Source organism: Paramisgurnus dabryanus, chromosome 10, assembly GCF_030506205.2.
Source record: "Paramisgurnus dabryanus chromosome 10, PD_genome_1.1, whole genome shotgun sequence".
NCBI classification, from domain to species: Eukaryota; Metazoa; Chordata; class Actinopteri; order Cypriniformes; family Cobitidae; genus Paramisgurnus; species Paramisgurnus dabryanus.
The window spans coordinates 110,037-136,009 of NC_133346.1; the positions used below are offsets into that span (position 1 = coordinate 110,037).

The window sequence follows — 25,973 nt, forward strand, 5'->3', positions numbered from 1 at the left end:
TAACAGACTATAATCAGACTATCAAAAAAAAAAAAAAAAAAAATATGTGGGATCCTAGATCCTCTTAATTAAACCTGACTCACTCAAAAAGATAAATAGGGATTTGATCTTATCACTCTTCATTCCTTCTTCCTTAAGGGTGTTTTCTATGCCACTTTCAGCCTCTCTTTCTTTCCATTGTTGTCTATATTCTGTGTACTTCCTGCAATTAAACAAAACATGATCTACATTTTCCATAACTTGACATTCAGTACATAAACCGTTATTCTTCCCTATTATCCTGAGTGTACCTCCCACGTCACAATTACACAACCATAGAAATAACGAAACCGCGGGTTGGCTGGTGGGTCAACGGCGCCGCCATATTAGTGGTGGCAACTTCTCCATTATTCTTATAGACCCTTTTACAGCTCACGTGATCAAATAGTCTGCGCGCGCATTTGGGCAACAGAAGTGGTGTTATTCCCCATTGGTTCTAACGTGGTAGCAACTCAGAAAGTTTATTAAAACGGTTTCTCAACATCAAAATGTCCCGTTGTTGCGTGTGGTTGCACTAATATAATATACTAATATACGTATATATGTATCTGGCAACTTTATTTTTGGCCATCTGCTAACGTCTTTTATCCACTCCACTATAGTACACGGATCTGGTAGCTGTGTTGAAAATGTTGATAAAGTCAATTTTTTTAAAATAACTTACTGTTTGTGTTGCTTCACTGTTGATTCTTACGATACTTCCGTTGCCTAAATGCGCGCGCATACGCTGCCACGTCATCATTGTGTACAAACAGTAAAAGGGTCTATAGCAACAGGAGTACAAATGCCCCAGCCGTGTGCAGTTTGGGGTTGTACAAACCGTTACACACCTCTAAACAAGTCTCATGGAGTTACCTTTCATGTAATAGCATGACAATTTGTTTCTGAGTTGTGTAAGTTAGATAATTATTATAACATTATTTTGATTGACAGTTGGCAACTGGAGGTAGACTATTCACAGCTAGAAATATATTTAGCTATGAATGTTCACAACGTTTATATGTTTTTTTTATGAAATTGTAATATTTACTAGAGTTAAATTGTCCATCTTAGTTCGCTTGTTAGCTAACTTAGTGACCTATTAAAGGTTTTCTTAAAAGAAACATACGAGGCTTTGTGAAGTCGCTAAAAGAAGAGAAGGGTTTTTCTCAAATAATTCATATGTTGTTAATTGTTGGTTTATATATGCTATAGTGTAAAAACATTTTAATGCTATAAAAACGAATGCAGGCTATTACTCTTTGATTTGGATTTGCTGGAAGTACAAGAAAACAAAATAGTTGGTGTTAGCGATACAAAAAGCAATATTCACAATGGGAAGAATTTATTTCATTTCATGGACATTAAGCTATATTACATTAGGGATGCCTCCACAAGCCAAATTAAGCGTATGCGATCATGATTCTTTATTAAAATAAAAATAATTTTCTAGGTCTTAACAATCCAGATTCTAAGCAACAGTAGACTAAATATTTATGTTCTCTACATTATTACATAAACCATTGAAATTGTTTGAGAAATGTAAAAGTTATTGTGTTTTATCTAAAGTCGAAGGTTCACAATTTGTTTGCAGGTTCTTGCCACCGCTAATATGGCGGCGCCGCTGACGCATCGCAGCATCTGAGCAAAGCGGCCAATGAGCGTCGTGTTATTTCTTATGTCTATGCACATAACTGGCGGCTCTCACAATGTTGACTGGGTCGGGTTCTGTGTCTTATAAAGTTAAATGTCATTATTCTGTTATCAAGGACAAAAACATCACTTGTGCTGGTGTCTGTTCGTACATGAGGAATTATACGTAGTTATGTTTAAACGATGTTACGCAGATTATGTAGAATTTATTAAAAATCTTTGTTGTTGTTGTTGTTACACTGCTATATATGACAGCCAATCATTATATTATACCCTTTTTCTCACAAAGGCGGTTTATTCCGTTTACTAAAGACTCTCCTTCATTGACTTACTTTGAAGAAAACGGCCTCTGGTCTCCTTGTGTTTTTTTTTTTTTTGCTAAGCTTAAAGGCATCCCTAAATGGGGCTTTGACTAAGCACCCCTCCACCCACCGTCCGACCCTAGCAACGCCCCAGGCCGCGTGTAAACCAAAGCGACTTTGACTGACAGCAGGCAGAACACGCCCACATGCGCGTGCTCGACTTTACCTGGAGGTCGCGCGCTTGTCGTCAGAGTCCGTCATTGTGAAGATGTTACCGGTGAGTTCACACGCGCATCAGGTGATCAGGTAAGACTTTATTACTTTGACACATTTATATTATAACGCTTCACAACGCCTTCATAACTCTCTCACTGTTGTTGTTTTACTGTAGCTGTCCTGAGATATGGAGACCGTGGGATATTTCAATGAGACAGACACATTTTAATAAAGTAACGTATTTCTCCATCTAAATCTTTGCTAAATTAATTTGAGAACATGAGGATTTCATTCTGGATATGAATGTGTTGCGTATATTTGTTGCTGAGTTTAGATGACATCTGGACGCCTAAGCAGAGTCGATCGACCCGAAGAAGCTTTCCAGCATCCAGTGAGGTGATGAGACCTTCACAACACCAACACAATCATCATGATTTCATTTGGCCTCAGTGTCATTTCATAGCTAGATAAGGAGGATTAAGCATGTTTACTGCTTTTAACTAGTAGTGCCATTATAAAGTGATGTTAAATATTCACAGGCTGTTCCTGCCCAGATCCAGAATGCCGGAATATCTGTCTCATCTCGGCAAGAAGGTTTTGGCCAGTTTTCCAGTTCAGGCAACGCTACACTTTTACAATGACGAAGACTCTGTCTCCGAGGATGAAAGCGACGACACAGACGAGTCTCGTTCAGGTGATTAAAGTCACAGCGAATAAAGACTCAGAACTTCTGTCCATGATCTGCAACATGAGCTGACATAAAGGGAGTGAACCATACAGCTTTCAGGAAGTCCATCAGTGTTTAGGAAACATGCACGTTACAGGAAACAGTGCTGATCCATGGAGAACACAGACAAGATGAACATAACCTGAGATGGGCAAAGATACAGAACAACAGGTCCGGTCATGAGGCTCTGTACTGACCTTTGACCTGAGAAAGACCGTTATTCACTGCATCATGTCATCTTCTTAGCTTTCATCTTTATGTTTTGTTGTTTGTTTAAACGTGGTGCCCATTATGACAGCATATTATTATTATATGATAACAATGTGATGATTTATCTGATAGTATTCTGATTATTTGTGTGATATTGCTAAAATTATTGTACAGTTGCATTTATTGGGTGTGAATCTAAATATTCTTTCATATTAAATAAAAAAAATCTATAATATGCCTTTGTATTGACCAGTGTTTATTGATTAATACAGCACATAAACATCTCTCATTTTAAAACCCTACTAATAAAATCTAATTTTTAGATGCATTTTTAGACTCCTGTATTGCTATAAGGCATTGTGCTAAAGGTCATCATGGGGTTCAAAGCGTCTGCTAAATGCACAAATGTAATCTAGTAGAACATCTAACATTACTAAAATAAAAAAACAGTGGCACTATTATCAACAAGCCAGCCAGCCGTCCACCAACCCGCTCACAAACACAGGACACACTAGGAGGTCGAGACACGGTCACGAGGTCAGAGGTTAAATGGTGACTGGCCACCCAACACCAGTAACCTGTTTACTCATGAGGGTTATCTAGGGCTGGCGATATCTGCCCCTTCACCTGTCTACAGGTAGAGACACGGGGCGGAGCGGGCAAGCAGGAGCAGGTAAGATACTGCAGACGGATTGAAGAGCGACTGTGAAAGATGAGCAGATAGCGAGATGACCGTTTCACTTCTAGCCTAAGGTCACCGAGGTCACAGTCTGACCCGGCCGAAAACAACCAAAAAAAATCTGAACCTGTGTCATGAAGAATTTTGGATGTGCAAAACTCAAGTATGTCTCTATGTATTAGGCGCATGTTTTGACATTTTAGATACTTTAAAATCACAGCAGTATTCACAACCCAAACACCAAACAGTCCTTAAATCTTTCAGAAGCGTAAGAGCTTCTAGGTCTTTGCCACGTCAATGGTAAACATACAGATACAGTATGACAAGTTAATGATGCAATAAAGATTCACTAGTGCTTTACTGATTTACTCAGTCATGTACAGCGGCTCTTTCAGTGGCTCGGGTGCTCCTGATCCAATGCTAGGGTTCATCTGAAAGTCAAATGTCAGAGGGAAGCTGATGGATGCGATCTTCTAAACCCTGAGCAAACGCCACACATCTTCAGCAGCCACCACAGAATGCAACATCGCAAACTGGCCAGATGAGAAACACCAGACACAATCAAACAACGCGATCACCCTCGTGATGATGGAGGTAAAACACATGGTTTAATTCACTGATAGAGAGATCTCGGAGTCGGGGAATCGCTTCATCTTGATGCTCCTCGACTCGCTGGCTGTCAGCATAGTGGTCTAAGACAGAAGAAGAAATAAACAGTCATATGCTAAACAGATAATCAATCATTTTTGACAGCACGTACCAATGCATTATTTTAACAATGACGTAGAAACGTGAGTGATATTCTGAAAAAATACAAATAAGACAAGACTTGTTTAAAAAAAACTGAACATACAGGTTGGCTTTTTTTTCATGGAATGTTAACACTTAATTTATAGGATCAGCTCACCTGTGATGTTATCTACTGATTCCAGCGCAGCCGTGTTCATCAAATTCACACCAAATAGCATCACATAACATGTTACTATAGTAACCAGCAGGTATATGGGAGTGGCCAAAGCCCAATATCTGAAAATCAATCATGATATATATTTATTTTGTGCGTGTGTGTGTGTGTGTAAACTCTGAGCTGAACACAAAACCCAAGGGTTCACTTACTTCTGAGGCCAGTAAGTCAATCCAACAGAATGAAGCCAAACCTCGGGTACAAAAGCCCACACTAAATATAACACTGACGAGGAGAAACATACAACAGATCTTTAAACGCGATTAACAGACATTTGATCAGAGATGTTTCAGTTTATTAAGATAGATGAAGAATAAACCTACAGAATCCAAAGTGAGATGCCAGAAAAAGCACGAAGCCATAGATGGCTCTCTCTGGTAGAGGAGAAGGAGAATTCGCTACCATAACTAACACCTTAACAAACACAAACACACATTTACTATCATCAATGTCTTCAGAAAACACACACATTACCACCACCAGTGTATACTTACTTTAACTCGGAATGAAGCGATATAGTGCTTCTGTAAAACTTATGTTGTGTAAGATTGGATCACTTAAAATACATTAATGCTAGAGTCGCCTTCTCTTCTTCGTGTTAATGGCGGATTACAGACACACTGCCACCTGCTGTACGAGCTTCATGTAACATGAACTTTCTTTTCTTCTTTGCTGTCAGTCAGCTGGTGAACACTAGAGGGCGCATTAGACTGTAATTCAGCAGGCGAACACTTTACACTCCAGATCAGTAGGTGGCGGTGCACGTATGACGTTGGTTCGCAACCCGCCATAGAAATCAAAAGAAGAAGAAAAAGAAGGTTCTCTGCATAGATATGTATCTCTGTATGTGAACTAAAGATGGCAGTAGTGCAACAAACTGGATGAGAGCTGCTTTAAAACACAAAAGAAGAAGAAGAAGAAGAAGAAGAAGAAGAAGAAGAAGAAGAAGAATGTTTTCAGTCCATGCATGAAACTCTAACGGCAGACATCAGAAAACACACAAACAGCTTTAAATGTTAAAACAGGTTTGTAATGAACATCTTTAATCATTGTTTACGGTATGATGCGTTATTTTAACCTGACTGTTAATTTGGGAGCTGTATGTTAAAGCAACATTTTTGCTATTAATTAAGGTAAACATCTGTCTGCCAAATACATGACACGCCGCGTTAAACTTTCTGGTAACGTTAATCTATTTCTGATAAAATATGTAATCATTTTAATGCTTTAATACTTGTATGCTAAAATTGAGTATAGTTTGTTGAATGAATCCGCTGGAGGCACGAGGCTAAAGTCTCGTCAGGTCCTTTTGTATACACGGCGGTTTAGATTTTACACAGATAAAACTCTCCGTTAAAAGCCGTTAGCGAGTTAAAGGACCGTACTAAAAAATCCATAAGCATAAGCTAATTTAGTAGCTGGTTTAAGATGGTCCTCCCAGCCTGGCAAAGCTGATCAATCTGGTATGTCAGCTGGTCTTCCCGCCTGACCAGTTACACCAGCTTAAAAAGTGACCAAAAGCCTTTTCAGTAGGGTCGAGAAACATCACATTTCATAGATGAGACCTTAACTAAGTTAGTCGGGATGGTCTGTATTTGTTTGATTGGTACATATTAATAAATAAATAAAAGTTCATAAGTCGCATAGCAAACATTAAAATACCACAAGAAGTTTCTCAATATTTAATTGATGTCCTGATGAAATCATTTGATTATTTAATATAGTTTATAAAGCAGTTCAGCTGCATGTGACGATATACGAGACGTTTCCAAACCAACAGTGACATTTGTTTTGTTGTGGAGAATATAAAGTAAGAGTTATTTCATCAGAGATAGTCTGTTAATGCTAGGTACACACCTAAAGATAATCGGGCTGCTTTTGGGCCGATTTCCCCCCTTCTGACAATCCTAGCTATGTCCTGATTATCTTGATGGTTCTATAGATTATCTTATCAGATTTTCCTTTGGTGTGAGGCGTGTTAAGAGTCTCTGAACCTGATCGGAAGAACGTCGGAGTCGCCCAGATTGCGAAGTGTAAATATTAAACATGTTTAATACTTACCATCAGAAATCCTGATGTGTGGGGGGAACCCTAAGGACAAACACGCGCACGCTATTGAGATTATCACATGAAATTAAACAATATCCAATCAGAAAGCGAGATGATGAAAGACGAATGCAGTCATGGCACAGCACAAAGTGAAGTTGATGTTGAAAGTGAAAATTTTGAAATTTCACAAAGTTAAAAATGTGTTCCTGCATGTCGTCCGCCTTGCTTTTCTGAAGTATCGCAAAATTTTGCGAGATTTCCTGTGTTTACAGTCAAGTAGTGACTTTTTTTGTGAACCGGTTCTTTCAGACAGTTTGTTTCAGAGAACCGGTTCAAAAAACTGATTCACTAGTTCTTTAACATACTTTACGTAGTGATGTCATTCACATCTAACCCTATCATCCAAACATGTTCAAGTCTGTATGGTTGATTTATATGTTATTCTATTAAATCATCTATTATCATTTAGTTGTCCAACTAATTGACCTTCAAAAACTTTTAACCAGAAATCATGATTAAGCTCACAACAACTTAAAATATAATTGCACATACACCCGCACTTAACATTAAACACATTTTAGTTTATAAGTTTATAATTAGCTATACCATGTATATTTCCCGTACGTTTTATGGTAATATTAAATAAACTTACTTTATGTCCGTCAATCATCTCATAGGTTCATAAATGTAGACTATATAGTATTAGCTTTCTTTTACTGTCTATGAGTATTAGCACAGCAACTCACTGATGTCCAACATGTGTACTGGCTCACGCATGCTCAGTATCCACAGTTCTTTGATTATTAGTTTTTCTGTTGGGTTAGGGTTAGTTCTTGATTCAGTGTATCAGTGACTCTGGAATACCAGTATGTTAGCTGCGCATGCTCAGTATCAACAAAGCTCACCAGTTCTCGGTTCAGTCAGTGTACTGTTGAGGAGAGCTCCTATGAAGAGTTGATACATAAGATACAGATTAATCTCTTATTTAGAATTGGAACGATTGTTGAGCACATCTCAAGGTGAGTAACTTTTGGATCATTGCTGTCTCGAGGCACAAACTTCAACGATTCAGTCTGATTTGGTGTACTGATTCAACTCGTTCACTGAAAAGAACCAGTTCAAAAGAACAATTCGTTCACGAACCGGACATCGCTACAGTCGAGAGTTGAAAATCTGTTTGTGTGTGGTGTGCTGTCTTTGACACATCATGGCACACCACACGCTACAGGAGCAAAACGGTTAAATCTAGGATTTTTTTATCCTCATGTCATCTTATAAGATGTAAAAAATCTTTTGGTGTGTAGCCAGCATTAGATCAGTTTGAGACCAATGAGAGCTTTACAAGAGTTTGTTTCATTGACATTGATTAATCTCAGTGTGTGTATTGATGATGAGTGCTTATTTGTCTTGTGTCAGAATGTCAGACTCTGAAGACTCCGATCTAAAAGAAGGAGCAGATTTTGTGAGACACCAGACAAAGATTGTGAGTATAAATAAATGAACAAAAACATATTTGATAGCTATGAAAACTGCTTATTATACCTTACTGTACTGTATACACACACACACACACACACACACACACTTAGTGAATGCAAACACGCACACACACACACACACACACACACACTGTACTGTACTACCACACACACACACACACACACACACACACACACACACACACACACACACTTAGTGAATGCAAACACGCACACACACACACACACACACACACACACTGTACTGTACTACCACACACACACACACACACACACACACACACACACACACACACACACACACTTAGTGAATGCAAACGCGCACACACACACACACACACACACACACTTAGTGAATGCAAACACGCACACACACACACACACACACACACACTGTACTGTACTACCACACACACACACACACACACACACACACACACACACACACACACACTTAGTGAATGCAAACACGCGCACACACACACACACACACACACACACACACACACACACACACACTGTGACTCACATCTGTTCTCCTCCCTCAGGTTTATCACAACCATCATCCTTATATTCACATGGAGCCTCCTGGTGAGACTGTTGTGATTCATTATCTTTATTATTTATCTCTCAGTATTACAGAAAGTCTTCACACATTTTACAGTGGGTGTGTTTTTAACTCGGGGGTGCTGAGTTATTGTTATATATTATCTGAACTGCGTGTGTGTTTAAATGATAGATGTAACGTATAAGAGGTGGACCAAGATAAAGCCAGAAGTGAAGAAAGAAGTGGGTCACATGATGCGCATCTCTAGATTCTGGTGGTACATCCTCCTAAAACCGCAGGAACGAGAGAACACTTCATTCTGGGCTATCAGCATGGGCTTTCTGGACCCAAAGTTAGTGTTTGTCATCTGTGATGATGTTGCTTTGCTTTATGGCGGATCATATTCCGAACAACAGTGGAAATGTAATTGTTTTAACGAGTTTTATTGTCCTTTTTTTAGTGTTTCGTCAGGTGATTTGAGTTTGGAAACACTCAAGAAGATAGAAGTGTTAGAAAGCATTCTGGAGGCCATGGACATGGGTGTATGTATCAGTTTTAATAAAATGTTGATAATTCACACAGATTCTTCAGTTCTCGTAAAGTTTTATGCTTTTCCACGATTTTTAGCTTTCTCACAGAGAGGCGGAGAAAAAAGCCCGAGCTCTGGTAGCAATAAATATGTCCTTAATCGTGGTAAGCACATTCTTGCATGGTAATAATGTATCAACACTTGATAGTGGGGATCTCTGTGTTATAACACTTCTGTCTGCTACAGAATGTACACAGTTTGAAAGATGCTGTTGATTGGCTGGTGGACTCTGGTATGCCAAACATCCGTGAGAAACTGCAGGAACTGGACTCGTTGGATATTCGGTATCACACGCTCCGCATAATCTTCAGTGAATGTGAGTTCATTTGTGTCCGTTCTCTGACACTGTTTAGAAAAGAGTTTAGTATCAGCGGCCGCTTCAGTAGTGTCTGATTATCAGAGGTGATGCTCGCTATATTATTGTTGACTTATAAATGATGTGTTTACCTCGACAGATGTGCACTATCTTCTGGTGATGTCGTCCAGTATAAAGCAAGCCATGAAAGATTTTAGTACAGATCCGGACTTGTGGTCTTTAGGGGTAAGCGTCTTAGATTAAACCAATTGGTTGATTTAACCTTAAGCTCTGCACTAGAGATATACTTCTGTTTTTTGGGTTTTTTTTTTTAAAGCGTCTTTCAAGAGCATTTGAAATGTATGGTGCATCTGATGACTCTTTGCATTGTAATGGATCTGCACATTATGTCTTAATGCAGACCGGTAGTTTTGTTTATGTGTACACACTACACAGGATGAAAATAAGATTTTGTTATTTGTTTCTTTTTTCGCATTGCAGAAAAGTGAGGAAATGAAAAACAAAGGAAATGAACAGTTTCAGAGAAAGAAATATGATTCGGCTCTTAAATGGTACACGAAAGCCATAAAATACCAGTAAGTAATGGGACTGCTTCACTCATTTAACTCCAGCACAATGCATGTGAGTTTTCTCTAGATCTGATTCTGATGATTTCTTGTGTTTCAGTCCAAACAATCACATCTTGTATGGGAACAGAGCTCTCTGTTTTATACGTTCTGAGAAATATCTGTAAGTTATATACAAATATCACATATGTTGACTTTAAGATTATTTTTGATCTGCAACTATCAACAACACCGATTGTGTGATGGGTTTCAGGAAAGCTGTCGGTGATGGAAAGAGAGCCGTTATATTACAGCCGGACTGGGCAAAGGTAAAAAGCTCAGGTGCAATAATCTGTTGTGATGTCACATTTACACGTTGCCAGACAGGTTTGATTGGATTTGATTTTCACTTTAGGGTCATTATCGCTTCTGTGATGCCCTCTTCTATCTCGGGGAACATCAGAAAGCTCTGGAAGCAAACAGACACGCACAGAACGCCTGTGGCAGAGACCCCGAGGGATATAAAGATCTTGTGCAGCAGTTTGAGAGATTCCAGACAGAACTTCAGGAAAAAAAAGGTAAAACACGTACCACGTTAGTGTTGCTTTAGCCAAATCTCTTTAGGATTAAGTGCAGTAGAATGTAAAACTGTATTGATAGGCATAGATGAAAAATAAGAGTTCATGGTAATGGCATATGAGCCTCAAACACGATTGTTTCCTCCTTCTTATCTAAACCTCATGCATGCAAAAGACCGCTGGTAAAACAGACCAATCTCAACATAACACCAGCTGTGACGTTACAGTCCAGATGTACACCTAACATTAAATTACACATTACTTTATCTACAATGTTGTTACAATGATAAAAACAAAATTGTGACTGCTGACTTAGTGCTAGTTAATGCTATATGCTAGCGTTTAGCCTGAAGCAGGTCCATACTGAAAAAACACAAACTTACCACTCAGAAACGTCCATTAACAATCTCCAAACACTTGATTTTTCCTCAAAATCTGATACAGACTCAAACAGCCAATCAGAGCAGAGCTCAACATTATTATTCATGACCATTTCAAAAAGATAATAATAATAGACCATTTCCTAGGGTTGTAAACGGACATGAAAAACTGACTCTGGATCATTTTTGTCATATACCTTCTTTGTAGATATCAGAAAACAATGTAAAATATTGTATGAATGGATTCTTTGGCATCTTTAATAATTTTATTGATATTTTCCAGCTGAGATGAAGTCTAAGAAGATGGAAACCAAAAAAGCGAGGTATTACTTTTTCTTCCTCTGTTTTTTTTTTTTTTGTAAATCCAGCATAAACATTGAGTTAATGATGATTTGTGTCATAGAGCGCATGTGACCAGTGATTCTTCATCTCAGCCTCTGAAATCCAGTCATATATCTGAACCTGCATCTGACTCAACAGTTCAGGATAATCTGGTAAACTCAAATAATATATCAGACTTCATTGTACATGAATGGTAGTGTCTGAATCATGAATGTTCATAACTTGGCCTTATTCTCTCAAACAGCAACAATCAGAAAAGCAGCAGCAGCATCTGCCTGAAAGTTTAGGTAAGTGAACATTTATACAAATTTCCTTTATGCCTTAAATCTGCATTTTGTCTGCTATTGTGTGATTATTGGTTCCTACAGAAACATTACGTTCTGAGTAACTCATGATGTTCGGTAAAAATCTTTTATTCAAATGAATAGTTCACCCTAAATTGCGATGTAGAAGGTTGCCACAACAATCTAAACCCAAGGTTTGTATGGTTGTTGTCTTGTTTTGGAGTTTGTTGTCTGTGTGGTATTTATGTTCTGCAGAGCAGGAACCTGCTGAAAACCAGTTTTAAACTGAGTCAGGCTCGATTGTTTTAATCCTTTCCTGTTGAACAATATAAATAAATAAAAAGGTACTGTCTGTGTCCAGACCTTATACTTGACAACAAATGAGCTTTGGCCATAAGAGGTCCTATTAGTGGTGTTCAAAGTATTGCAAATTGTTTTGCATGTATGCGAGGGTCCAAGTACAGTGTGTGTGAGACAGTTTTCCTCATCAGAAGAGTGTCTGTGTACTGTATGCGCATTACAGTTTTTTGTAACCCCACATACATTATATGTAGGGCTGGGTATCGATTCGGATCGATTCGATTTCAATTCACAAGCTATCGATTCGATTCTCGATACACTTTTCGTTTTTGGTTCTCGGGTCGGTTTTTATACTCGATTCAACTCAATGACTATAGATTTAATACAAATACTATATTAATAAAAAAGAACAGTAAACAGCAGTTTACAAGTGGGTAATTAATAAAAAGAAATTAAGAGCCACAACGCTATCGTTGTCGTCTTGCTTGCAAAATCTAAAATGCTTCCATACCTCGGACTTTTTATGTGAAGGTGGCATCAACGTCAATGAAGCACCTGAAACTGCCATGATTAAGCACTGAATGAATGAATGACAGGCTCACCTCTTGCTCCTTGGTAACATCGTGCAAGGCAAAAAAGTTTGCAGAAATAAATATGAAAGAAGAAAATCGATTCTGCTCTTTGAGAATCGATTTTGCAGTGACCCTGTTTTAAAAAACGATTAATCCACATTAAAAACTCATCTTTTCCAAAAATGCTTAACATTGATACTCACGTTCATCTGCCTCCGTAAAAACCTTTTAATGCGAGCAGCGGGGTTACGTGAATATCCGAGCTGCACACGTGACAGATCAACTAAGCAATATGATGACATGTGAGAGGGCTGTCTGTAATCGCGCACCAAACGACTCCGAATAAAAAACACAAACTTATCATTACGGTGGGTTCCAGTGTTAAGAGAGAGCTTTACTTCCTGCTTTTTTCAAAACAATCGCATCTTTATGATGAAAGCACGCCCGGACTCGGATCGATAAGAAGTACAGTGTGAGTGCGTGCAGCTGGGGGAGTAGGGAGGGGTGACAATGGCGCTGGGGCATGGTTTGGTGGTTTGGTTTGGATAATGTGAGTGCGCCCTAATTCTCTTTCTTTCTCAACAGGTATTGTTTCAAAGTAGGGAAAATGTATAGCTTGGTATAAGCACCTGTTTTATTATTGGCTCCCTATGACAAATCGCTTGATTGTTTCCTTATCTTTGTAACTTGCTTTGGATAAAAGCGTCTGCTAAATGCTTAAATGTAAACAAATGTAGATCAGACTGACGGCAGGGAGGAGTTTAGACAGATTGAATTTTAAACTTTAGTAGTTTTAGTATCCTGAGGAATGATGTGATAATTAAATGTATATTTTGGCACTTCAAGACAATATTAGGCCACTTTAAAATACCATCTGAGGGGCACTTTAATTACAACCCTCGAAACCCTAACCCGTTTGAAAATGTCCAAATTGCTTGTCAGACGTTTTTCAATTATCCCAACATCCCAGTAGTTACTGATATTTCTGTAATGTGATTTATAGTAAAGGTTTCAAACAAAAGTATTTTTATTTATTTATATTTTTATATTTAAACACCATTTTCTAAATAGTTGTCTGTTAATTTAATAGTAAACTGTTCATTTGTATAGACAGTTGCCTTTCCTGCCATTTTTACAGGTTTGTGATACCAAAACATGAATTAATATTTATTATTTAAAAATATTAAATATGTATTTCAACTATATAGGTTTCATAAATGTATCAAGTAAATAATATCCCTGGACACAAAAATATGATTGTCGTCATTATTAGGTATGTGTCGACTGTGATGATCTTTCCAGAAGCTGCTTGCTTTAAATGATTGGTCTGGTTCTGCCGGTTCTCCTGACGTTTGTTTGTTTTACAGAAAAGGGAGTGGCTTTACTCAAACGATTCTCAGGAGAGCTCGCCTCACTTTTACATGCGCAGCATTAATCCTTTAAATGCTTTGATTTCAGAAAACTCAGAAGCTCCAGCTGAAGACAAAAGTGAAGCACACAAAGACTTAAACAGGTAAATAAAATCTAAAAGTTCGTACTTTACCCACCTTCCTCTCAGGAAATAATCCTTCTCTTCATTTAAAGATAAGTTTTCTGTTTAGTCCATGTTTTCTATGTATGTGTTTTATAGATTGACTTTTTAGAAATCTTAATCTGTCTGCATTACACAATTATGTTTGCTCTTTAGACTTTAGGATATGAGGCGAGTTTCTCTGAAATGAAAGTGAGGGTAAATGATGTCAGATGTCACATGACTTCCTTGTTTCCTTTGTTCTTCCTGTTGCATTTTTTACAGACGCGCCACTGTTGTGTTTTGTTGTGCATTTGCTGTTGCTTGGTCATCCTACAATAGTTTGTGTTTAATGTATGAATCTCTAATCCTCGTCTGTTTTATAACTTTATTGTGCTTGATTCTCTCTCACTGGATTTATTTCAGCTGTTTGTTGTCTTGTGCACATGATGGCATTTATTATTATTTATGTTTTCATAGTGAAATGACTCCACGGAAGAGTAAGAAATCATATTTGAACACTCCAGAGAAGCCGGCGGTCCGGAGCAAACATCCACCCACTCCAGAGAAGCCGGCGGTCCGGAGCAAACATCCACCCGCTCCAGAGAAGCCGGCGGTCCGGAGCAAACATCCACCCGCTCCAGAGCGAGCCGTCGTTCCAGAGGTCAGTGTGCGGGGAGTAACAGGTGTGTTATGAGCTGGATGTTGTTGTAAGGTTTTTTTAACAGTGATGTGTTATAGCCGCAGGAGACGGTGAGTGATGTTACTATGAAAGAACGCTTCTGTGCTGCGGTTCAGGAGGGTCAGGAGGCTCTGAATGACCAACGCTGTCAGAACGCACAGCACGCTTTCTCTCTGGCCGTCAGTATGTTGGACTCCAGCGTCATCAAGGTAACATCATTTCTTCACCCTCATGTTGCTCTTTATTCTCTTAAACACAAAAGATGATATTTTGATAAATGATTGTAGGCACACAGTTGACAGTACCCAATGACTTTTATAGTAGGAAAAACAAATACTATGGGTGTCAATGGGTACCATAAATACTTTTATTAGTTATAAATATGCTTTAAAAATGACAAAATATACAGCTATTTTATTTTGATAGATAGATAGCACAACACATTTCAATTATTGTTCATTTATTAACAGCTGACAGCAGTGAGCATCGCTGATAACAAGCTGAAATGACGTGTCAATTAATAACTTAATACATTTGTGCTCAACATGACTTTATGATGTCTGACGTAAGCACATGTTAATGTAAACTAACTAACCCTGTGTGTTCTAGAGAAGAGTGATGAATGTGCTTAGGTCATTGATTATCAAACATCCACGTCATTGTCCTTTCATGTATTTGTTGATGTTTGTTCACACACGCACACTGTCCTGATGTCTGACAGGATCTGGGCTTATCAGAGTTGGATATATGTGTACTCCTATATGGATATGCAACGGCACTGCTGGAAATCGGTCAACCTGAGGTAATGGTGCACAGTTTACATAAAGATCTTCTTATAGTTCAGTCTCACGCTCGTCTTTATTGTTCCTCAGTGACCGCAATGACAAATACTAACACTGATAATCTGCGGTTTTATTTCTTTGTTGTGTAAAGGAACTGGCTAAAGCTCGGAGACTGTTCATCGAGTTAGAGTCGTCAGAAAGAAAGTTTCAGTCATTGGTGCAATATGGGATGGGCAGAGTTTATCTGAAGGAGAACAGGTGTGTGTGCGTGTGTGTCTGCGTGCACGTGTGTCTGTCTGTCTGCGTGGTGTGCATTCTCATGTTTTGTTTTGTTGTGCATTATAGGTTTGCTAAAGCTCTTGAGCACTTCTCCAATGCACTGCTAATAATTCAGAGAAACATCACACCTGGAAAACTTACCTGGCCAACAACTAAAGCAATACTGGAGGAAACCCAACCGGCCTGTTTACAGGTGAATCAGATTAAAGAGGGGTCTGTGTGCATTAAGGGTTTATAGAGAGATGTTTATTTTTAGATTGATTGTAAGTCATATTGTGAGTGTAAATGGCTACATATTATAAGTAGGGATGTATTTGTATGTCCTCCTTTTATTTCGATTAATCCATAGGTCTGAAAAATGGATACTCAATTAATTAGGATTGGGGCAATCAAAGGGGTGGGGCAAACATGTCATGGTGAAAATGAAAATATTTTCATTAGGAACACTTAAATATAACTTAATTTTAAAGAAACTACCAACACATAACGGGTTTAACTCCCGTTGTGTATGTGGTGCGCTTTAAACACGTCCAGTCAAAGCAAAAGCTTCATAACATTAAACAGATTTAAGTCTCTTGCTATCATGTAAGCGATTAGCTGTGTCGTGTTGTCCTCTTCTCAGTCAAGATGTTATGTTAGGGAGTAGTTCTCTCTGGTATTTCTTGACATTTGGGGATGGTTTCCTGGATCGGGATTAGCTTAAGCCAGGACTAGGCCTTAGTTGAATTAGGAAATATAACTAGTTTTAACAAACATTCCTTACTGAAAACATTACTTGTATGCATTTTGAGGCAAAACAAAGGGCACTGATGTTTTTAAAGATTAGTTTGGACAGCTCTTATATTTATTTATGTCTAGGACTAGTCTAATCGATTACTTGTGCCATCCCTAATTACAAGTGAATGGAAATTGTATTTAATTTGATTTGTATTCAATTGTATTGAAATCCGGTTTGTTGTTTATATGTCTGTGTGGTGTGTTTAATATGTTTTAAGACCATACAAATTCACCATTTAACACCATTTAGTTATTTCTCCATGAAATTGTAGACCGTCTCATTCCCATGGTTTAAAATCAATTCAATTTTATTAACCAATCATATAAACACTGTTGAACTCGTAGATCAGTAGTTGGAGTTTATGTTTGGATGCCCTGGGACTAGTGTGCATATTCATATATCTGCGTATACTAAATGAGGCAAGGGTGTAGAGCTGTTTTTAACATAAAGAAATGACTGTGACAGGAAAAACTTGCTGTTATGATGCTCAAAGATGAGTTGAAACTGATAAGATTTGCTTTCTTTCCTGCAGGAACATCTGGAGAACTTTATAGAGATGTGTAAATTTCCACCCAAACCAGATGCTGTCTGCCGTCATTCACATTGTTTGTCTCATTCTATTGAAATCTACTTCAGTGATCCAGACTTTAAGGTGATTTACGTGATGTGATTGATGATAATATTGATAACGAAATGCTGAAGAGATCTCAGAAGGTTGTGTTGTGTTGTGTTGTGTTGGCAGGGCTTTGTACAGTTGATCTGCAGTCAGGGCTGCAAAGTTGAGTTTCATATGACCTGCTGGAAAAAACTCAAAACCCTTTCATTCACAGATAAGAACGACAAGGTCAGATACACAGACATGCCACAAACTCGCTTCACGAGAGACTTTATTGTAGTGCTGGTGAATAATCCTGTTGTCTGTCTGTCTGTCTGTGTTTGTTTGTTTGTGTGGCAGGACTTTCTAAAGGATTCATGTTTTACACCAGACTGTGGAGGTCAAATCTGTCACATTGTAATATTTGGCTCATCTGGGCTCATAAAGTGTGAGGTGAGACGCTTGAACGGGACGGCCACGTGATCTCATGTTTGTTTTTGCTTACTGATATCTCTCTTTGTCTCTCAGTTTGAAACGTCTATTCCTAAACTCAGACCAGCTGGGCGATTGAGAAGCAGACAGCAATGTACAAGGTAATTTCAGGCCCGCTCACATTAAGATGAGGGAAGGCGCGTCTGTTCAGACTGGCACAAACATTCACATGTTATCAATTCGATGAAAGTTTGTATCTGTTTTTTCAACAGTATTAAGAAGATGAAATCTAAAAATGATAAAAAACTTAGAAGGAAACAACACAGACTGACAGCTTGTGCTGCTCCTCGAGAGAGAAATGAAGTTATTCCTGCAGATGACCCGGCAAAGAGAGGTGAACGTCCATAAACGTACGGTAGATGTGAAGAAATGAAGACCGAAAATAACACCTGTCCTTCTTCTTGCAGTGACACCCGAACGCTCCGTTATTGTGGATCGTGTTTTACATCAAATTCATGAAAACAAAGAACTTTTTAAAGAAGAATCTGTGAATATTTCTTGTGTTTTGGATCATCTACGGCCCTGGCTGGATTTGTATGAGTGTAAAGGTCATGAGAGCGCTTTAAAGGTCTATGGAGAAGATATACGGCTGTCAGAGCTGGTGGATCTTCTGTTGGAGTCCAGTAACCGGGTTTGGGCGCGACTCTTTATCGAGAAACTCTGCTCGTGGCTTCATATTAAACCCAAATTACAGCAGTGGGCTCAGCAGCTGGATAACGCAGGTGTGTTTGTGTTTTATATGAACTTCTGTCAGCGTCGACTGGTTGTACACCAATGACAGCGACGGTCAGTTTGGAAAGGAGCTTTGTTTTCTGTTTCTTTCTAAACGGTTTTTAATTAGATGACCCTAACTTTATAAAATGAGACTTTATTCTCGCCATAAATATAGCCTTAGAAGCTAGCGTGGTGTTAAAAAGGAAAGCAATAAAGGGAGTTTGTCCGTCTCTTGTCGTTCAGGTCTGAAGGCAGCGGAGTCGCTCATCAGTCGGTACGCTTCTCATCTCCAGCAGCTGGACGTGAAGCCGCTGCTCACGTTTAAACCCCTTCAGGATGCATTTATCAGGACATTTGGCACCAGTGCAGATTTATTTGACAGCAGTGGATTTACTTTAATGGAATATCTCAAACGGGCTCCCGCTAAAGACACGCGTCTGTTTATTTGGACACTAGAGGCGAGTCGTGAGCGTTACGAGTCCTGTCACTTTATTCTTGATCAGTATTTTGAGGATGGTAAGTAACACATTGATAAAGGTTTTGTTTTCTCTGTGAACTCTTTTTTTTTTTTTTTCAGCAAATGATTTTGTTTTTCTCTTCAGATGCTGTTTGTTTAGTCATTAAAAAGACGGATGATGCTGAGAACACCGTAAGAAACTTTTTATCTGAAGTGTTTATGTTGTGTCAATAATGTTGCGTTCACACCAAATGCAAAGCATCGCGTTCCTCGCTCCAGATTACTTGTGGGATTTAACTTTGTGTCATGCAAATTTTTTGCTTCTTGAGTTGAATTTATTCATCTTGCATAATTGTTTTTTTTTTTTTGCATCATGTGCACCGCCCGTACTAGTTCCCGTCTATTTGCGTCTTTGCATTGACTATGTAATCTACTTGTGCGAATCGTTAAATGCTTTTTTGTGTTTCAGAATTCTGTATTTAAGACTAAAAGCAGACATCGGAAAAAAAAGCAGAAAGATTCAAAGGTGAGACGTTTGTGATGAGATGAGGACTTCTAGATGAGGTTGATCTCAGTTGCTGTCTTCACTCCATCTGTTCTTTGTGTTTCAGTCTGTTATTCTTCTCTCTGGAATGAGAGGTGGACACTCGAGAGATGAAGATGATGAAGATGATCTGTTCTCTGAGGAAAACGCTTTGTGAGTTTTGACCACTGTTAAATTGACCAAATTTGTGTTCTTTGTGTTGGTGATCGTTCAGTGATTTGATTGGATGTTTCAGTGTGTTCTTCAATAGCGAAGATCCGTTCAGCGTTCCCGATCACCTCCGCGGTCAGCTGGCAGAATTTGAGGAACAGTATGCTGGATCAGCGCACAGAAGCTATTATAAGACAATTTTGGACAATAATCCAGATCCCACTAAAGAGAGTTTATACGAGTACGTACGGTCACTTATAAAAACAAATATAGTGCAGTAAAAATCATCAGATGCTCTTGATCGTTTCAATTCAGACAGCAGTAAGTGTGACATTCATATGCACCAAAGCAATAATAGATGTAAAGATGATTATGGTTCTGATCAAGATATCTGGAAATACATTCACAATCATTTACATGCTGGAAAAAAGTAGAGCTTTACATGTAGCGCTCCTCCTCCTGTTTAAACTGACAATGATTGAATATCGTAGAACAATAAATAACACAAAATGCAACCAGTATGTTAACAAACCATTGTGACGTATAATTATTACTCTCAGAAAAATAAGAAACTGTTCTTGAGGAATGTCAACCATTTCCTTAAGAATGATGAGAAAATGTTGTCAGTAGTGTTAATACTTTTTCTCTTGTCTGTCTGTAGTTATTTTGCTCAGATTCTTGAAGAACACGGTCCTCTGCAAGCGTCAGATCCTCTGATGGTCGGCGAGTTGGAAAACTTTCCTCTGGAGGCGCAGCAGAAAATCACCGCTGCCGGAGGACTGGAAGCGTTTCTGCTGGAGTCTCTGCGATTTGTTATGACCAACAACAAAATGGGACTGATGAAACACGTGGTGCCTCTCACAGAATCAATGTCACATCTTAACCCCTCGGCTAAAGAGTTCTGGCCTCATACAGACGTTTTGCCCAACGGCGTGTCTCTCTTTAACCTGTCTTCCTTTGATAACGGTGCTTCGCCGTCTTTTCCGCTGTCCGTTACCTCTGACTCTGTTGTTCTTCCTGATCCGTACGCTTTTGAGAATCCCTTGGTAGATGACAAATTTTCGGCTGCGGACGTCACGTTAGACCCTGCGGCTCAGGCCGAAGCATCGCAGCTGTACGAGACCGTTGGAGAAAACGTACCTGCGGAGTACAGCAGCTGTGTATTTGAAAACTCTGTTTATATCTCTGAACGGTCCGCCGGAGAGAGAGGCGGAGGAAACGGGTCAACTCAAAAGATTGCCGTGAGCGTGCAGGTAAGATCTACTCGATCTGATGGAAACTGTGATGTCCGTCTGACCTCTGACCCTTTGCTGTCGTCTCTTACAGGCTTCTGATGAGAGTAAAGATGTTTCCATCAGCACTGAGCCCTTAGTTTCCTTTGAGAGGAACAATGTGAGTCACGTTAGCTTACATCATATCTGAACGGTGACGATATTTAATTTTAATACTAGCCTAAAGAAAATTATTCTGTCTGAAAATTTCACTTAATGGATTCAGACAACAGTAATTTGGGAGAAGTGTATTTATTACTGTCATAAATGTTAGCACAACGTTATCTCCTAAACCTGATGTTGTTTTCAGGGTGACATGATACAGAAAGAAAAACAAACGCTCAGTCTGTCAAAGAAGCTTCTGCAGATGAAGGAAGACGCTGATGCTGTGCAGCAGATGAGGAGCAAGCAGATGACATCACTGCAGGAGGAACTGGAGGAGATCACACACAGGACACAGGTACTTCACCAGACATCAGTCATGAACATTTACACCATTGGTTTAGACTAACCGCTGTGTTCGTCTTCAGATCGCCGGCGCAGAACTCGGCATGTTTCAGCAGAAACTAGAAGATGAAGTAAAGAAAGACCAGCAGGAGAAGAAGGAAAACCAAGAAACCCTGAAGATGCTAAAGATGAACATCAAAGAACTGACAGATCAGCGTGAAAGGTCAGATATGAGTTTCTGAACATGTTGGGTTCTTCAAACATTAACCTGATGATATTAATGTCTCTCTCTCTCCCTCTCTCTCTCTCTCTGTGAACGTCATGTCTAGTTTTACAAGAGACATCAGTGAGAAAACCAAAGAGTATCAGACCAAACTGGAAGATTTCCTGGACGTCAGGTGAGTCTGAATCTGTGCGCTCGTGCTGCCAGCCAGCTTTAGCGTTTTACGATGTGCTAACCCGGTTACCCGTGTCGCGCAGTAACCAGTGTGCAGCCGAGCGGATGAGTCTTGAAGATGAAATCAAGAGACACAGAGACACCTGTGTGAAGGACCAGAAAAGATCACTGATGGCTCAGGTGATGATTTCATTTGTGCATTTAACGTTTAGAGCAGATCATTTATATCGGCACGCTGTCTGATGATGATGATGTTCGTCACTGTGATGTGCAGCTGTCAGTCCTTCAGAACAGAAGAGATCACGGCCTGCGATGTCTGAGGGGACGATTGGATGAAGGGAATATGATTGTGAAACACCTGACAGAGGCGTCGCACAGGTATGGATATTTGTGATATGTTTGTTAGGTTTGTGTCGTGTTGTCATGTGACCTGACGCTCGTGTGTGTGTGTGTATGTGCTGCAGTTTCTTCTCTGCCATGCTGCTGTCAGCCTTAGATGACTGGAAGAAATTCATAAGTGACATTGAAGAAAAAATCCACAATGCTGAGGTAAATTGTTACTCGCATCATACACATTCATATTGCAACATCTTATGTATTTAACATCATCATTGCTTACACTTCTGTGTTCATTGACATATGCGGTATAATGACTAATATCTGATCTCAGTGTTGTCTTCATTCCCAACACTAAAATCTCTTGATGTGTCCTGGAATCATCACAACATAACTTCTTCAATGGATTTATATTTGTTTGTTTTTAACCAGAGATTATGGAACCAAAAAACAATAAAAAAAAATCAACCTTTCACAAATCCATTGTGTATTTGAGTGTAATGTGAGGTTAGTTTTCTATGTGGTTTTAATGATGAGTTTGTTGTTTATTCAGATGGAGTTTGAGTCTCAGATGAATGAAGTAAAGAAAGGCACCAGACTGTGTTCACTGCCGCCCGTGTCTGTACCGAGTCCTCCCGCAGTACCGGTAAGAGTAACGGCAGCAGAAATAAACCAGACTACATTTACATCAATGTTTTCTCGTATTAAAACGCATTACTTTTGCCATGGTTAGCCCTGTCATTCAGACTATTTTGTAGTTTTCGACCCTTGTAAACGCTGCAGACCCTGTTTTAGTTTGAAAACTCTTACGTAAATAAAAGTGCGATTCAGCCGACTTTAACGTGTTACAGTCAAAGTGAAGGCTTTGCTTTAAATATGCACATGGGTACCATGATCTATTGCCACAGATTATAAACGCTATGCAAATCTTGCATGTTTACTGATGGTGGTCTAGTTTTATTTTGAGATGCGTGCAACAGCGCTATGCACGCTAATTTCTTGTGGCCATTTAAGAAAATGGCAGTTTTGTATTTTGTTGAATATTGGTGTTGTTTATGTGTTTGTTTGTTTTATTTAGCTTATTACAAAAGACAGACGGTAATTGTAAATGTCATATATAGGGCATGGGTTAGGGTTAAATACGATGCGAGGAATGGAATGGGTAAGACATAGGTTAGGGTTGTTTTTCACCGCTTTAGTTTGCTTCTTTAAAAAGAATTTAATTTCATATAATTTGTAAATGAATTTTAATCAATGTTTCGTGAATATAAATAAATGAGAACATTTAAAAAGGAACATGATGTGGAATAAGATGCATTCAACTCACTGTTATGCTTGAGAAAAAACATGCAGTACGAACACTGTTATAAATTACAATACAAGGATTAAAACGGTTATAACACGAGGTTAGTTATTATTAAAGTAATGAGCTCGGTTGCACTTGTACACACACACACACCCAATGTGCATGTATGGTCATGTTTCATGTGTTTACAGATTCTGTGAAGCGATTCACTATAGTTGAATAGAGATGAGCGTGTTTGATGATTCAATGTTTCTGCATTAGTGGCATCGGTCACGTGATTGTTTGTTTATCTTTTTGCAGGCGACAGCTCCTGCGGCCTTTCAGCAGTCTGGGTCCCACAACACGCACCTCCACAGCCATCACGGGTCACTGCAGCCCACCCGAACCCCCACACCCACCGGCCGCAACACGCCGCAGCCCGCAGAGAGACGTCCGGAGGAATCCCAGCAACACGTCACTGTGTACGACAGGATGCTGGAGCGTCTTAACGTCATGTTTCCTCATTATAACAAGTGCGTTTCCTCTGACTTGACTTCATAATAATCCAATGCCGATGACTGTCGCAGTGATTTGTTTATGTGTTTCTCTCTAGGATGGTGTTAAGTAAATTCATCCAGGAGGTGCGTTTGGCTAACGGAGGCACTCTCAACGCATTGACCTATGATGATGTCGTCAACAGAGTCGCACAGCTGATCCTGGACCATCAGGAGAACGTGCGGGTGCGTAAACGGGCCTGTAGTCATGTTTTGATTTTATTATCGGGGTTTAATTGTATAACCGGGTTTGTTGTCGTGCAGGAGATGACGGTTAGAGACGAGAGGGACTCTGCTCAGGGTTCGACTTTATCTGATGACTTAGGCAGGTGGACTGGAGCGCCCCCGCTGACACACGTGTGGAAGAACATGTCAGAAAAACATCGCAACGCTGCGCTGGCTGTAAGAGTTTTGCATTGTCACACGTCATCAGGTGTATGTGTGGGGCTGTTCTCATTCAGTCATTCAGTGCCATTACTAAAGAAAATGAATGCGGTTCATCCCATCACTGATCTGCATTGACAGAGATCGTCTTTCCATTGGATCAGTTTCTAATTGTGTGTTCACACCAGACGCAAACGAAGCGAATAAATCGCGCTTAATTGGGTGCTTGGATCTCTTCATTCATGTGTGAAATTCAGATGAGAATACGCTCAATTAAGCTAGCTTGTAGTCTCAATATGTTTATTTATATATAGCTCAAATTGAGTAAAGAGCGTTTTTTACAACTAACCAGAGTGTCCGACCTCCTCACTAACTTTCTTCAAAGCAAGATCCTTTTTATTCCTGTTTCTATATCCACATACACCGAAGAGGATTTTGTCCTCCATTGTTGTTTTGTATTTTTGCCTCAGCTCACTACGTTGTAATCACGTCACTACTAGAGCAAGCTCGTGATTGATTAACGTGGTGTGAATATCCAGCAAAAGTCCACATTTTTCAACTCGCGTGAATCAAAACGCTCAATTCGTGTTGTGTCATTCATGCGAATCGCGCTGCAGGATGTCTACCGCGTCTTTGCCTTTACTTAACTCGCTGCATTTGTGTCTGGTGTGAACGCTCCATAAGCGGTTTCAGGAACATGTTTAAATGTTTAACAAGATAATGACATAAACAGACAAAAGTCAGCAGCCACACAGTGTTAGGGTTAGACCAAGTCCTGTCAACTTAATAGGGAAAAGACAAATATCTTTAAAATTGCTGGTCACAATAACAATTAAACCTGACATTAACTGAACAATCAATACATTGTGTTTAAGCTCAGAGTAGAGCAGCGGTATTAAACTTTGCGCTCTCTGTTTATACTTTGACTCTTTTCTCTTTAGGTCTTCTGTACTTGTAGTTCAGTATATGATGCAGTTCATTTACTAATCAATCAAATTCATGACATGATGTATGCTGTTATAAATGTGTTAGGGTGACTAAAAACGAAATGTTCTTCCATCAGCTCAACATGGAGGATCCGTGTATCATCTGTCATGAGGACATGAGCGCTGAAGATGTTTGTGTGCTGGAGTGTCGCCACAGTTTCCACAGACAGGTCAGAAAGTTTTCTTTAACTCGACATTATTTGATTGTTCAGTAAGGTGTTGAATTGATTGTGTTTGTGTTCAGTGTATAAAGTCATGGCTGAAGGAACAGAGCACATGTCCCACGTGTCGAGAACATGCGCTGTTACCAGAAGATTTTCCTGTGCTGCCCGGCAGACATCGCAAGAGTCAAGCGTCTGCCGCCACATTTAACTGAACCGAGCACGCTGTCCTTCTTTACGCTGAAACCTTTATAGTGTGGGACCAATGTATGTTTCATTTTATTCATCTTAATTTCCAAAAAAAAAAAACATTTTCACTTCACAAACATTCTGCATGCTGTGATCTTTATAAACCCCACAGTGCTTAATCTGTTGTTGAGATTATTTGTAGCTGTCGTA

At 39.3% G+C, this 25,973-nt stretch overlaps 3 protein-coding genes across 5 annotated transcripts; 2 read left to right on the forward strand and 1 right to left on the reverse strand.

Moving 5' to 3' along the window:
* Positions 1-1,723: 1,723 nt before the first annotated feature.
* Positions 1,724-3,303, forward strand: ripply3 (ripply transcriptional repressor 3). The gene is made up of 4 exons (XM_065264943.2): positions 1,724-2,279; positions 2,365-2,422; positions 2,524-2,585; positions 2,729-3,303. Exons 1-4 carry the CDS (start codon positions 2,242-2,244, stop codon positions 2,889-2,891), a joined length of 321 nt encoding a protein of 106 aa, XP_065121015.1. The 5' UTR covers positions 1,724-2,241; the 3' UTR covers positions 2,892-3,303.
* A 62-nt stretch (positions 3,304-3,365) lies between these two features.
* On the reverse strand, positions 3,366-14,450 carry pigp (phosphatidylinositol glycan anchor biosynthesis, class P). Of its 2 annotated transcripts, none has more exons than XM_065264933.2 (5): positions 14,318-14,450; positions 5,093-5,183; positions 4,922-4,994; positions 4,713-4,831; positions 3,366-4,497 (listed from the first exon to the last, which is right to left on the reverse strand). In XM_065264933.2, the coding sequence occupies exons 2-5, from the start codon at positions 5,172-5,174 to the stop codon at positions 4,367-4,369; spliced, it is 405 nt and encodes a 134-aa protein (XP_065121005.1). In that variant the 5' UTR covers positions 5,175-5,183; positions 14,318-14,450; the 3' UTR covers positions 3,366-4,366. The 2 variants fall into 2 exon arrangements, with proteins under 2 accessions (XP_065121005.1, XP_065120997.1); XM_065264925.2 differs by lacking the exon at positions 14,318-14,450 and adding an exon at positions 5,264-5,542.
* Positions 5,700-25,924, forward strand: ttc3 (tetratricopeptide repeat domain 3). Of its 2 annotated transcripts, XM_073815985.1 has the most exons (47): positions 5,700-5,794; positions 8,235-8,301; positions 8,866-8,908; positions 9,057-9,216; positions 9,325-9,406; positions 9,492-9,557; positions 9,640-9,769; positions 9,909-9,994; positions 10,250-10,344; positions 10,436-10,498; positions 10,589-10,643; positions 10,730-10,892; positions 11,556-11,595; positions 11,676-11,766; positions 11,859-11,901; positions 14,229-14,283; positions 14,761-14,840; positions 14,880-14,944; positions 15,022-15,171; positions 15,684-15,764; positions 15,896-16,002; positions 16,090-16,216; positions 17,334-17,453; positions 17,544-17,645; positions 17,757-17,849; positions 17,925-17,989; positions 18,101-18,222; positions 18,296-18,610; positions 18,846-19,118; positions 19,205-19,251; positions 19,529-19,585; positions 19,671-19,756; positions 19,839-19,994; positions 20,415-21,006; positions 21,080-21,145; positions 21,335-21,484; positions 21,555-21,694; positions 21,801-21,869; positions 21,952-22,048; positions 22,143-22,246; positions 22,333-22,417; positions 22,758-22,850; positions 23,811-24,022; positions 24,103-24,229; positions 24,308-24,445; positions 25,491-25,583; positions 25,658-25,924. In XM_073815985.1, exons 2-47 carry the CDS (start codon positions 8,236-8,238, stop codon positions 25,787-25,789), a joined length of 5,382 nt encoding a protein of 1,793 aa, XP_073672086.1. In that variant the 5' UTR covers positions 5,700-5,794; position 8,235; the 3' UTR covers positions 25,790-25,924. The 2 variants fall into 2 exon arrangements, with proteins under 2 accessions (XP_073672086.1, XP_065120960.1); XM_065264888.2 differs by having other exon boundaries at positions 14,761-14,944.
* Positions 25,925-25,973: the final 49 nt, after the last annotated feature.